This window comes from Orussus abietinus, unplaced genomic scaffold (assembly GCF_000612105.2).
Source record: "Orussus abietinus isolate OABI.00-Male unplaced genomic scaffold, Oabi_2.0 scaffold201, whole genome shotgun sequence".
Lineage (NCBI taxonomy): Eukaryota > Metazoa > Arthropoda > Insecta > Hymenoptera > Orussidae > Orussus > Orussus abietinus.
In genome coordinates this window covers 41,993-56,550 of record NW_019394355.1, presented here as the reverse complement: position 1 = coordinate 56,550, position 14,558 = coordinate 41,993, and the positions used below count along the sequence as shown (strand labels likewise).

The following is a 14,558-nucleotide window of genomic DNA, read 5'->3' as shown; positions in this document are numbered from 1 at the left end:
TTTTTACGTCCTCGTAAAAGGATCGCATAAAAGTCTCAACCTTGTTGCAGTGTACGCGTGTCAAATGGGTAGCAATGGTCCAGATATTCAGCAATGGAATCCCAGATAATTAACGTACCCATACCAAGCCATTCGTATGTGTTACAAGCAATCGTATTCTGGTACATAGATTGTCTACCTCCGGTTCGTCAATTGATATGTACACGGACGCCGCCGTTGAAAAGTGATGTAGGTCAGTATCGGTTTGGCACCGTCGACGTGAAATGCAGAGCTGATGGCACATTTTGAACGAAGGGTCAGCATTTCTTTGCCCCTGACGGCATTCAAATGGTTTTGTGTCGTTTCCAATACTTTTCCACTGAATGAAACACTAACTTCGTACATGAAATGGATAAAAAGTATTCAAAATGAAATACAGTCAAAACATTGGTTGCAAATGCTTTGCGACTAAAAAATCTTATATTTCGTAAGGGTGGTACAAAAATACCATTAAATAATATTCTTACAAAGATGTCCTTTTTATGAAACGGAAAGTGCTATAATGGATTTAAGTGGAATCTGTAATGCGGTGCGATCTATTAAACAAATGTAGTCCGCTTTAAATTTTAATAAAAAGTGTGCTTTCTACACATAATCTGCCGATTTCACATGTAAATTGTCATGTTTAATATAATATATAAAATACGTTAAACTCTTTGAAGAAACAATCAAGGAGAGTAATCCCGTTGACGTTTCTTTTTTCGAGTAAAAAATACATAAGTTGTCGATTCAAAATATAAAGCCTTTTTCTGAAAAATGTAAAGGATTCAGAATTTCCTGTAATGCATGTAGGTAGATATTTTTTTTGTAAACGTGATACTCGACGCCAATATCGAAACAATTATACAATTTTCGTGGTAATTCTACTTGTAACGAGGCCGAATTTCTGTCCGCAATTCGAGCACGAGGAATCTAACTCACGGATGGGGAATCGGAGTATGAATAATTTAGACGAAATTTCGGACTCGCTGGAAACCCGACGAAAAAAGAGGAGAGACCTGGTACGGTCGTCGGAAGAAATTCACGAGAAATTTTGGGAAGGTGGAGGACCTGACAACGTCCTGTTGTCCTCGGATGTCAAACTTCTCGACCGTAACGAAGGATCTGGACCATAACGTGAGATCCGACACCTTCAACCTCCTTCAATCACCTAACTCCATTGAAGGTTCATGGTCCGGAAAGTTTGATTGACTTCATCCGACAATAACGTCAAAATCTGCAAATTTACAAACATAATTAACTTTCGGTAATTAATACATTTACTCGCCAATAAATACTCTTATTCGATTTCAAGGTGAAAAAATGTGTAGTACAGATAGTTCTCGCCTGTCTGAATTAATTAGTTCCTGGCGACGGTCCGTAAATCGAGAACTCGTAAAGATGAAAACTTATAAAACGAACATTACGTAAGAAAGAATACATAAAATATAGAAATTCGTAAAACGGGTATTCGTGAAGAGTTGCCTGTACATGACTACAGTGCCGAACAAGTTACGCATTACAGCTTTATAAATTTAATAAATTATTTCTCTCGCTAAAATCTGTAAATTTCCAACAAGGGTTATACATTACACCTTCGCTCACGTTGTTCAAAATACTGGTAAATTATTTCACTAAAATCTGTAAATTTACGAAAAGAAGTTGCCCATTATGCTTTTGCTCAGATTGTTTAAAATACTGTTAAATTATTTCACTGGCTTAATTAATCTAATTCTGCGGACAGGGATCTCGTATAAAGCTCTCGGTATCAGCTCGGTTGTCATACTTTTTCAACAGGTAAGGGTCACAGCAGAATAGCCATTGATCTGTCGGGTGAACGTTCGTCCGTTATATACTCCCTTTGGAATACGAGGTCACGTGTAAATATATACCCGTCCACATATAACTGTATAAAAGAAGTAAAATCCGGACAGCAAAATGAAAAACTGCAAAAATTCCACCGCCGAGATACGCTATCGGTATTTCCTTTAGAAGTAATATGGCAAATTCGAAAGTTATTTCGCTCTTCTGCTGTCCTTATTTTCCTCTGGCACTTAAATAATCTATATACCTTTCAGGGCGCCTTTAAGTACCGACTGCTGCATAAAATAGTAACATGTTTTCAAAGACATAACGTAATCGTCCTTTGAGGATCATTTTCAGGATATCTCGAGAGATTTGAAAAGCATTTTACATCATTTATACATTCCTATGACCTAACTTGGAAAGACGCAACTACTTCTTGCGAAACAATGTGCATACAATAAATCGACAATAGTGTAGACTTAGGTAACGGATAGATCGATATCTGTACCGGATTTGTATACGGAAACATTTCGTCCGTGATTTAATTTCATGTTAATCTTTTAACATTTAAAACAGCGAAATTAATATTAGATTCATTCTAAAAACGGAATAATTATTTTTGGAATATTAGGTTTTAATTATAAGTCAAAGTAGATTTACGTTCACTTTTTGACGAGAGGTAGAATGATGCTAGAGAAGATAGTGTAACCGATTAGACTTTAACTCTGAAATTATTACTTATATTCACGGCTTTTAAAGTTCCCGGTTATGAATGTATCCTATTCAATTTTGAATCAGTAGAGCAATACTTTACACGGATTTATAAAACTATAAATTATTATAAGTATATTTCAGAATACATTGTCACCGACACAACTACTTGAAAAAGACTTCTTCGAATCAATGAAATCGGTTCCAAATGGAACTCAATAAGCCTATATGTAGAGATATGTAGGTCATCAATTGAAATTTTTGTTCGTTTCAGCGGAAAAAGCTCTTAAGGTTGCAATTCCCTCTTCCTCCCTCCTTGAATAGCACCCCTTCAACTTTGCTAGGTATAACTTTTGAGATTGAGAAACCATGTTCGAATTAAAATTATTCAATATGCCCTGCACTACTAAAATGTATACCCTACTTGCATAATGTAGATTAAACGAACAATCTAATCCGAACGAAAAACATTAGAGATTCCATGAAACCTGCTTTGCGATTTTAGGATAAGCCCTAACATCGTTTAATATTTATTCATATTATATCTGTTTATTTAAGTGACTGGAAGTTCTGAAGATTCACGAAGAGAATGGTTACTGTGAAAAAATGGGTGGTAAAAAAGTTTCAAAGATGAGAAGAGAAAACCTGTGAATTAAAGCGTACCTCCAATCGCCAGATCAATGACCGATCGAGAAACCGTTCTTCTTCTCTGAGGTTGTTGAAGGTGTGCATATTCAGGAGGTACTTGCAAGCTCACTGTACGAGCTGGTCCACGATCTGTAGTGCGACGAGCAGCAGCCGCCTTTGCTCTTTCTTTCTTCTTTTCTGTTTTATTCCTAAAAGCGGATTGTACAATTAATCAGTTTCATTTAAGTGATCTAAAAGTGGCGTCTGAGGGGTCTCGGGTAAGAAACCTTTCTCCGAACTGAGAATATCAAATCGTTTGAAATTTTATCACCTTAATATGGAGGTTCTAAGGAAAGTCCTGACACCTATAAAATTTTATTTTGTATAAACATGTTTTTAATTTATTATAAAAAAGGATAGTTTATGGGTGTCAATGGGTGAAAATTTTAAACAATTCTATATGCCTATATAATGTATATAATAGCCTATATATGATATATAAGTTTTATAAGCAGTTGACTTCTCAGATGTCACTTTCATATCACTTTAAGATATACAATTAAATAATCAATGACAAATCTATACTACATAAACTTTTTGTTTAAATTACCAAGTATTTCAAAACGATTGTCGTATTAACAAATATTGTATTAACATGTGAATAAGATCATTTCGAATCAATGTATAGATGTTAGAAAGAGAGAAAAGCCTTGTCAATTAAATTGCCTGCAATCCCAACTTATCTATTTCCGAATATCAATACGATTTGATTAAATGTACTATAAATTTGAAATAGACTTTTAATAAAAGAATATGCCATTTAGCTCTCTAGATATGAAATCCATTTCATTGAATTAATAGATTTAAATTATGAATACGTGGCTTTAGATGACCAGAAAGAAAAGAGAATATGTACCAGCAGCCAATAATAAATGCCCCGTAGAAAGCTCCAAAAAGGTAAAACCAATTTCATTACTTGCTTCTTTTACCTCAAAAGCCCATTTCGTGCAGAGCATAAAGCGGATTTAAATATCCGACATGAAGAGGCTCGTAATGGTTGCACTGAGGAACGCTTCTAGGAAATTATGCACGAAATTGATACTTAACCCAACGTTTACTCGCAAAATAGAAATTTCTTCCGGGAATTAACATAATGGGGACAATTTTCTAGCAAATTTCTGGAACCATGAACTTCAATTTCAAGTGACATTCTTCCTCTAGCTCAATGAAGATAACTACTTGTAATAAAGTTAGAGTACCAAGTTTAAAACCAGAACGTGTATATTACTAACATTCTTTTATAAACTAACATAGTAATTGAATTATGTATAATATATCTCGGCCACATAGAGACCCAAGAAGGAAAAGTCATTAAAAACCGATTAATGTATGAAATTTGTATCGAAAAACGAAATTTCGAAAATCGTATTTATTCACGTACATATTTTACCGGAATTGTGAACGAATGTTCAATTTTAGTGATTGTTTAACCATGGAATTCGAAATATTTGAAAATAAATTTAAAGACTCTCATTATTGATAATGGTACTTCAAGTACTCCTACCAGATGTTTTAATATTTTCCCCTTTTCCTAGATTAAATATAAAGAAAAACGTACATTGTGGAATCTAGAACAACGGGAGATTGTACGAAGGAACAAAATATGCTGCATAGGTACATGGATCCACACATGTGCCTGACCACGAACCGAGCATGTTCAGCAGATATTTCAGGATATAGTTGAAACTTCCCTAACTATAAAACTCCCGCCTTCTAACCCTTGTGGCAACGTCAATTCTGGAAGTAAATCGGATGTTCCCCTGTATAGGATTTGAAACTATTCATCAAAGATTTGCGAAAAATACGTCACCTATGAATCTGACAAGGGAATAACAGGCGGAAAGTAACGTAAATTGTCGAGACACAATTCGCAGTTGCATTGACCAGGTTGACTCCTATTCGAGACGAAACAGCTCGTCGAGCGCGACGTAAGCACGGGCCGAGGGCAATGAATCTCAGTGCTGGCAAAGATCCAAAGGCTCGCAAGAAGAGAACTCTTTTCTACAAAGAATCCCTCGAGCAACCTTAATATATTTCGCGTTAAACAGAGATGATTGACCGCCGCTACAAGAAATCATGTCATAAGACAAATTGCCACGGAAACTTATCAATTTCGTCATGATGCATTACAAGCTCGTCAACATTAACAGATTAGCTTTTGCGTTAATTATGAATGTTAAGTGAGGCTTGCTATTTTTCTAATTCCTAAAGAAAATGTATATCCATAAATTTTGGCTAACGCGATCTGGCAATTGATACATGGATTTCGATTTGTCCATGTCTGTTGAATTATTCTTGTTCCTTTATGAGACTTTTTTTATACAGAGTATTCGTAATAGTGAATGGTGATAACGGTTAATACCATAATTAAGAAAGCGGAGAATGATTTTGAAAATATGTTAACAACTTTTTAAGTCTATTATCTGATTTTTAAGTTAATAAGAGCAAAAGTTAAGGAATTAAGTGTTAACTTGAATTGTAGGGTGCTTGTAGCAGGAGAGAAATTTTCTTACGATGTACGAACAAATACTAATCACTTAACTATCGGCTAAAATGTGCCCCTGATTGGTCACTCGTAATTTCTTAGAACTTGAAAGTCTGATTATTTCGAAAAGTTAATAAGAACTTTTCACGACGTCTTTCATGGCTCTATTAATCTACTACCGTCAACTAGACGCCCTATATACGTGCAACCTAAAGGAAAGCAAGAATAACCTTCTTAATAAATTGTAATGTCGCTATGATTTAATTAAGAACACTATTTGTAATATTTACCATTTGTATACCGGCAATAATATGATCACTTAATTAAAATAAACTCTAAATTTAATATACAAAAATGTAGCCCATTGTACACAGTTTACGGAAATGAATAGGTAGTTGAACACAATTTATCAATTAGTAATTCTCACAATGATCAATTTTTGTTTTTTTTTTATATCATATAAATTATACTTTACATATCTCCATACCATCTAGTTTGTATTAGAGTTTATTTAGATTTTAATATATATTTTTTATTAAGTTATGCACGCACGGCAAGTAACATTATATCTAGATAACATGAAGTTAATGTCGCAAGTAGCCATAATGTTGAATCAACATATTAATCATTTTATTTCAGGTATAATATTTTTATTTCGGGTTTTACTGAAATCAACCCGGTTCACCACCTATACTTTAACGATACTTCCTTTTGTTTAATAAGGACAAATGTGTATACATGCATTTACTTATAAAGAGTTACAATGATCAATGCCTTACCTCGTTACACTCTCGCTGATGAAATACTCGGATTCTTTTGTAAAATTACATAATCGTGCATCGAAGCCAATAATTACAGAACTGGTCTTCATCGCTACTTCGAAAGCTTCTCCAGCTATCCACATAATTATCACAAAATTGTTATAAATAAAAAATAATGAATTATACAAAGGTAACAAGTTCAAAATGTTCATATTGGCATTGAATAAACAATTAGGGCATAAAAAAGAAAAATGGATTCCTTGAAAATGCCTTACCTATAGGTCCAAAATTATTGTTTGACAGGTCGACCTCTAAACTGTAAAATTTCATACATCCAGAAGCAATTATTTCGGCCATACCCATTCCAGTATTTGCAGTCAATCCACATCCACTAACGTTTATATATTCCAAGCCACCGTGCCTCAGTAATACTAGACAAATATTTATTAAACACACTCTCATTAATTTCAAAGACATTCTACGAACCATTACTCGCTACATCTTCTGCCATAGTCTGCATTTATATTTAAAATCTAATTTCAAAGTCTTATAGAGAAAAAATAAATATTAAAATTATACACCTATTTTGTGCATTCCTGGAATACGTTTTTCGTGGCGAAATAAAGTGCAGGAAAATTATTTTCAACTTACAAGCGCAAAAATGAGTTCCTCCTTCGTCCTGGAGAGGATTCAATCGAAGATCGAGTCTTTTTATGGGCGTGGAGTTTTCTTGTAGCAATCCGTAAACAATGCCCGCGAGACCGCTGGAGCCGATCATGTTGTTTGCCAATTTCAGAACTTTCAGACGTTTGTGGATGGTAAGAAATTCACCAATCGCGTGAGCCCCGGTATCACCGAGCTTGCAGTGCGAAAGGTCCAACTCCTCGATCTAAGATCAGATAGAGAGATATTTCGGGAAGTTCCCTTGAAACGCCGGAAATATTCCAAGGTCGTACAAAACGGGGAACAAGTTCAACGTGGTACTACTAAAAATATGTGCGCCTGTTACTAAAATAACGCTTTTAGACCACAAGTGTCATTTCGTCATTTAATTTAAAGTCTCGCGTACATCTTAAATTGCCCAACAGGAATCTACTTACCTGCAGAAATCAATCAAAGACCTCCTTTATTTCATTAACTCACGTTTTGTGAAAGCATATATACATGAAAAAAGACACATGAAATATAAAAATAAATAATTTGAATAACCTGCCATATTATAATTTACATATGCCGCAATATGTATTTTAATCTCATGCAAAGAAGGAATGACTACATAATATACATAAATATGTCCCTATGACGACTACTTTTTTTAATATTCTCATTTCACTTACTTGAAGAAACACGAAATATAACATATTTAGTTTTGACCTTCTTAAGATTAAATTTCACACGTTATATAGTTGTTCTTCATTTTCTATAATGCAACCATTTACAGAATGACTCGAGAACTTTCAGTGTTACTACATTTTTATTGTTGAATTTTAATCTTACTTGAGTTATTTACTATTTAATTTTAATATATCTCCCTTAACATTCAAAGGTAATCGTGTACCTATTTATACAATGATCAACCATGTGTAACGAATGACAACGACTTCCATTGTTCCGTTTACTTTAATCACAATTAATGTCAAGATTATTCTCGCAAGATTACCCACGCACGCAATTAGACGCATAATGTTTCCACTCTTATTCATTGGAAGCTCGAGCATTACCGTATTAAATTAGAATAACTAACAGCTGTATGAGATTTGCAAGTAAAAGTACAGATAAATCACTACTCTCTGTTCAGTGAGCGTCATACTGCAATATAAATGTTATTGCGCTACTATTCTTAACTTTAAACAACAGCTGTGATGGAAATAGCAACGGCACTATTCGTTCATCTCAGTGTCTACTGATATCTAAAAATATTGATAAAAGAGAACTTACTCTGTTATTCACGACAACGCCTTGAAGAAGAGCAGCAACTCGTGGTTGATCGAGATTGCTACGAGTTAAGCTGAATTTCTTCAGCAACGAACAATTTTTAATGCCACGGCCAAGACTCGTGCAGTCTTCCACTGAAAACCTATCGGAAAAATAATCACTGTATTATAATTGAAATATCTACACTATAATTATTGAAATCTAAATTTCTCATAGAATCTTCACGTTACACTCCTCGTCAAAAAAACTGCAACACCTAAAAATCGAAGTTATGCATTCTCTGATAACCACGTACATTATTTAGTATAATGTTACACTGCAACCATTCCTCAGAAATTATAAGATTTCTTAAACCAAAATTGGATGACTATCTCTTTACATTTTCGTAAACCTTAGTTACCGATTTGACGATTTTTATTTTTAGGCTTCGTGAATTTTATTACAATCAGCATCATTTCTCATAACCGAGAATTATTGTACTACTGTTGACTGTTACAAGTTACACTATAAGAGTAAATGATATATAATAGTGAAACAAATTCTATTACAGTTTTTTAATGTCAAAGGAAATATTAATTTTCACTCCTATGGTTTTGTTTTGCATTATCGATTCTCACTGAAAATCTCTCCATTCGAAACCGTCGTTCATGTAAATCATGCCGAAATTAATGCTCAGTTCTTGAAGAAATGGTAGTCTTGGTAAAATTAGACCCATTGGAATGTGGTCCACAGAGTACGTCTTATTGGTACATTGATCTTCGTCTTCTTCGCCAGACCACTTGAATGGGTATCTGAAATAAGCCCAAAAGAAATCCTTACAGCTTGTTTTATAACAGAACATAAACAGATGTTCTTATTCCGTAAATAATTCTTTTCTCAAATTAAACACTGCATTGTCGCTCTAATATTAATGATGAGTTAATTTTCTTCAAATATTCAAATATTATTGTTTCTCTACAATTCCACTCAAAGAACAAGTAGATTAAAAAGAAAACTTATTAACTCAAGAACGATAAGAAAATTGAAAGGGCCAAAAGTTTGTATACGCTATTACACGTATATATATGAAACTATTATATTAATATTAATATGCATACAAGGTGCAGAATGTACAATATTTACTAATCAAAAGAAGTGTAATAAAGTATAGTAGATACTCAGCAATGTGGAAAAAAAACTATTACTTTGTTTTAAAAGCCGAAAACTCATATGTCTACTTATTTTCCTACAAATTTAATTTATTCATTGGCATTTTTAATTTCCTCCACTTTATTCAAACAAAGGATCTCAAAGTAAATACGCATAATATTTCTAAGGTGTTCTAATACTTTTTTAAGATTCCTCTGTAAAATGATGTACCTCCGAAATTAATGATTTTATTACTGCAGTCACTGAGATTACATAGACCTGCATTATATTACCTACTGGAAATTAGATTTACTTCTAAGAAAGGTGCCGTTCAGTGAATCGACCGAAAGAAATTGAAGAAATGAGGCGTGAAAGTATCAATAAAGTCGTCTCACTTGGTTGGAACCAGCGAACGGATCCTTAAAGTGCAAACGTAATCTCGAACTAGGGCAATTAATTTTTCGAAATTTTCTTGTTGTGCTTTAAAATAGTTCGGGTCCAATGCTTCCAAGTACTCCTCTAAATAACGCTCACAATACAATCGTCGCCAAGAATCACCGTGATCATTTGGATTATTATGTTTCCACCTGAAAGTAGAAAACGCATTATTTTAATTATTTTCATTATTTAATGTTATTAACGTGAAATGAAGTTAATTTATGACATTTCATTTCAAATGATGCTACTTTATATTCATTCAATTAAATTAAATAATTCTTCTCTTCCTGAAGAATTATTTCTTATCAATTTATTTTATGGCAAGATTTCAATTTAATTTAGAAAATATTCACTTACTACAGAACAGCAATAATAAGATGGCATTAAATAATTGAAAATAGAATTACAAATTTAGTCAGAATGAACTCGAAAATTCCACGTAAATCTTTTGTATAATTCCATTTCATTTTTGTTATATACTATTGAAATTAATCATGTCGAATAAACTGTTTTTATCGAACGGTGAACTCTTTTTAGAGAATACTGTTGTGCTAAAGTATAAATAATAAGAAATAAATATAATTTTAAAACCTCATCAACACCTGTACTAGAAAAAAAATGACTTCCACTACATGATTTCTTTCTCAACAATAACTTTTATAAAAAGCGTTCTTCGTCTACCCGAAAACGAGACGATACTCCAAATGAACAAAGTTATTCCTGCACTCTCTAATGCCATGCCTGGGTGTACACAGTTGTGCATGAACGCTATAATATTCGAACAGCCTGCGGCAAGGCTTGTAATAGATGAACGGAACACAAAGCACGACTACTTCGAAGTTCTCGATTCTCTGCAAATGAAAATTATTTCTTGACTTGCCTCAACCCAATGCGAACCAAGACGTTCAACTAACAGGAGAGGATGAACACGCTCAATAAACGTACCCAAACGCTCAACCTATTAATATTTTATATTCACAATTAATACTAATATTCGCTTTAACTTTCTCAATGCTTAATTATTACATTTTGTGAAATTAACCTATTCTATCTGCTATTTGATTCAACAATTCTCCAGTAATACTGACTTGACCCAACGGCAAGTCGATTTACAAGTTACAATAGTCAGCGATTGTTATTAAAATTAAATCCTGGATATATAAATCGATTCCTATAAAGTAAGTGCCACTTTTCTAATAATTTAAAAATTCATTGAGATACGTTACTAATTTTGGAACTCTTCACTGTGTTCAATATTTGCAATTAATATTAATGCTCAATTTAACATTACCAATGCTTAATCCTCGAAAAACATCAACTGTTTCTAACATATTGTACAAAACAATCCTTTTCTTTAACCTTTTATAAAACCATATGACTTTGTAGTCACATCCATATATCAGTAATATCAGCATCTTATCACAGCGCCTTATGATTCTATCACTCTTTTATAACCAAGGAATTTATTTATAAATTGTAAGGTCTTGAGGTTTCCTCGGTTGTTCTTTACGTACGAATTGGCGTCCGGGTTGGAATCGTGTATGAATTTTTTGTCTTGCCAACGTTTTGCCAGCATTGCAAAAAACATCAGGGTTAAAAAGCACTAATTTAATCATTCAATTCCCAAAGTCAATATAAGCTAATCTATACATACAATTTATCAATTTATGTACAAATAGTTAATATCAGGAGATTGTTATTTGCCAATTTTACGTTATATTAGCTTTTCATGGCTGGAGAAACACACTGAGTGACAGAGATTTGATAATTCAACGGTCATTATGCATTTGGCGCGAAACTCTACCTCGTTAATACGTATTTCTCAGCCCTCACTTGCGATGTAACAAGCTTTACAGTTATCAAATCTTAAGCATTATTATTTACTCTTATCTTGAAAGCTATCGAATCATTGATTTAGGGTTGCTGTACATTAATATTCAGTGCGACTATATCTATGTCGGTTAAAATCGATATAACCCCCATGATACTCGACGATCTTCATCATACTTATCTTATCCGGGATCGAATAAGGGTATAAACTTTTGGCAAATTTACGAGAGCCCTTCACGGTGCTTCGGCAAAGCTCTGGAGCAGTCGATTAAGTTTAAGAAGCGTCCGCCATCCTTGTGACCTGATTTAACTTTAAGGAAATGCTAAAGATCCACAGGAAGAGTGGTGTCGCCATTCACGTGAACAATGTAATGGCCAAGGTAGCTTTAACAATAAATTTTTCACCCAGAAAACATTCTCGCCAAGTTTTGTCAATTTATGCATCCTTTTCGAACGTTTCCGCGATTTCCGTGATTGCATTGATAACCGCCGAGAATACGTAGAACGTGTAAAGAAGATGATAAAATTCCCCGAGTTTCTTTACTTTTCTATAATCATGAATTCATTTACGCCGCCTAAATATGCAATACCCTAAAACTATTGCAAATTTCAAATATGCGCAAACTAGATTTCTTACGTTCCAGAGAAATTATCATGAAATACTGTTATTTATAATCATTTGTCCATTATAAAAATATGTTGTTATGTATAAGTGAGATATTTTTATTATAGATAATCGATGAGAGAGAAAAGAGATGTATGTGGTAATAATTGAGATAAATCACCCTCACTTGTCTTTGGCAGCTCGTTGCCAGTAATATTCATGGGAAATTCTTCGAATCATCATTTCGAAAGGCAGATTCGTTGGTAACATCTCCAATAACATTTCTTGGTCCACACATGTCGGCAGTTCTTCGAAGATTGGATTTTCTTGCCACTGATCGACGATTGCTTTTAGCGCGAGCACTTTTAAGTCGGGAATGATTTTAACAGCCCACTCTTCGTTTTCGGATCGCAAAGTTCTGCCATACTCAGAAGGCAGGGAAATCGTTGCAACGGAACATCTGAATAATTAAATTAAACAATTACTTCCCCCAGATAAATGTGCGATTACCCTCAAATATTTTTAAATAATCCTTCAATTTCTATTATCACAACGTAATATTTCAACAGCAATGTTGAGAATTACTCAAGATTTTTTCCCAATATACCACGTATAGATAGTGTCATATGATGAATCAATATTAAAACAATTTTTATCTAAACGGTATTACTCATTATCACAATAAAAATCACTTACCTGTATGCTTCAAAGGCATTTTTCGAAATCGAACACGGAATCACCATGACTGTTTATGAATATGGGAACCTATATATAAAAAATTAATAAAATTAGCAAAAAGTATGTATAAAGTTAATAAATGATATAGTATATAAAATTGGAATCAACTTGTCGAGACACCATCGGACCAATACAAATAATTCGAAATGATGTTAAATCAACATAATGAAATTCATTGTGTATTGAAGTCTTGGATTACTGAATTTATTATTGATTATTTTATAGTGCATTCTGTTGTATGTTTATAAAATACTTGACGCGTACTTTACTAATAATTTATAATTGGCCCGGATTATAAAGACGCATTTTCATTTGTTTTTAGGAGTGTCCCGAAGGCGTAGTCCACGAAGACTCTTTCAAAGACATTTATGCGAAATTCTTCCCACATGGCAGTGAGTTCTGATTCAATAGAGAAGAAAATGAAGCTGTCACGCGTAATTCGTTAATGGTGCCTTGCTGTGCGAATTTCAGACTCCAGCCTCTATGCCCACTACGTGTTCAAGGCCTTCGACGTAAACTGCAACGGGGCCATCAGTTTCAGGGTAATTAATTGCATTTTAAGCTATTACCGCATGCATAAGTACCAGTTTTCGTAAGCAGGTTATCAGAAATGCTTCCTAATAGAGGTTACCGAAATTATTAACTGGGTTGCCTTTTGTACATAAAACACCCCTAATGGCCCATGATTCCCATCACTTTTGCTTCAACTTCTCGAATACGCACAGGTTGACTGCATGTCATTTTACAATATACGATCTTATATCTATATCTTGTATACATCCTCTTACAGTGAACGATTGAGATTAACAAAGGTAGACTACAACAAAATGAAACGAGTTGTTGAAGATCAATGACCAAGAATGGGTTAATTTCTTAAACTATTGATTTTATTTTGAATTTATTTCAATCGTCAGAGACATGTCCCAGGTATTCGAAAGAGAAAGAAACAACAATTTGTGCTTAAATATAGATACTCAAAGCTAAGTAACGTTTGAATACTAAAATTAAGTTAATAGATACGAAAGAATGATAATCTTTCTATGAATTCTGCATATTCTGTTGAACACTTTTATCTAAAACCAATGAAAAAGAAAAATCAAAATACCTCCGTTATTTTGAATATTACGAATATGAAACAAATGTTTAACAATTTCAACCGGGCTATATATTACACAACACCGATCTTTTTTATTTCGACGTTCTTTAATTATCATTTTTTAAACACTTTGCATATGTTATAGGATTAAATGTTTGAACGATGTTATACACGTGAGAAAAAATCGAAATATCTCTTTAATATTTTACGCGATGAAAGAGTAAAAAATGAAATTTGATACTTAAATCGTTTCCTTCATAAATTCTCATAATCATGCAAACTTATTTATACACTTACTTAAATCCTTTCAATATCATTTCT

At 33.4% G+C, this 14,558-nt stretch overlaps 2 protein-coding genes across 7 annotated transcripts in view; one reads left to right on the top strand and one right to left on the bottom strand.

Annotated features, from left to right (window-relative positions):
- LOC105700157 (Kv channel-interacting protein 1) overlaps positions 1-14,558 on the top strand; it is a 136,085-nt gene that overhangs the window by 108,005 nt on the left and 13,522 nt on the right. For all 6 annotated transcript variants that reach the window (XM_023431984.1, XM_023431986.1, XM_023431985.1 and 3 more), the window contains exons 3-4: positions 13,464-13,533; positions 13,613-13,683. In XM_023431984.1, the coding sequence (XP_023287752.1) occupies positions 13,464-13,533; positions 13,613-13,683 (141 nt within the window). The remainder of the gene's footprint in view (positions 1-13,463; positions 13,534-13,612; positions 13,684-14,558) is intronic.
- Positions 520-13,146, bottom strand: LOC105700156 (T-complex-associated testis-expressed protein 1). Its single transcript, XM_012425785.1, has 10 exons — positions 13,100-13,146; positions 12,591-12,863; positions 9,927-10,118; positions 9,021-9,194; positions 8,407-8,545; positions 7,120-7,357; positions 6,744-6,899; positions 6,487-6,601; positions 3,199-3,371; positions 520-1,255 (listed from the first exon to the last, which is right to left on the bottom strand). Exons 1-10 carry the CDS (start codon positions 13,144-13,146, stop codon positions 1,233-1,235), a joined length of 1,530 nt encoding a protein of 509 aa, XP_012281208.1. The 3' UTR covers positions 520-1,232.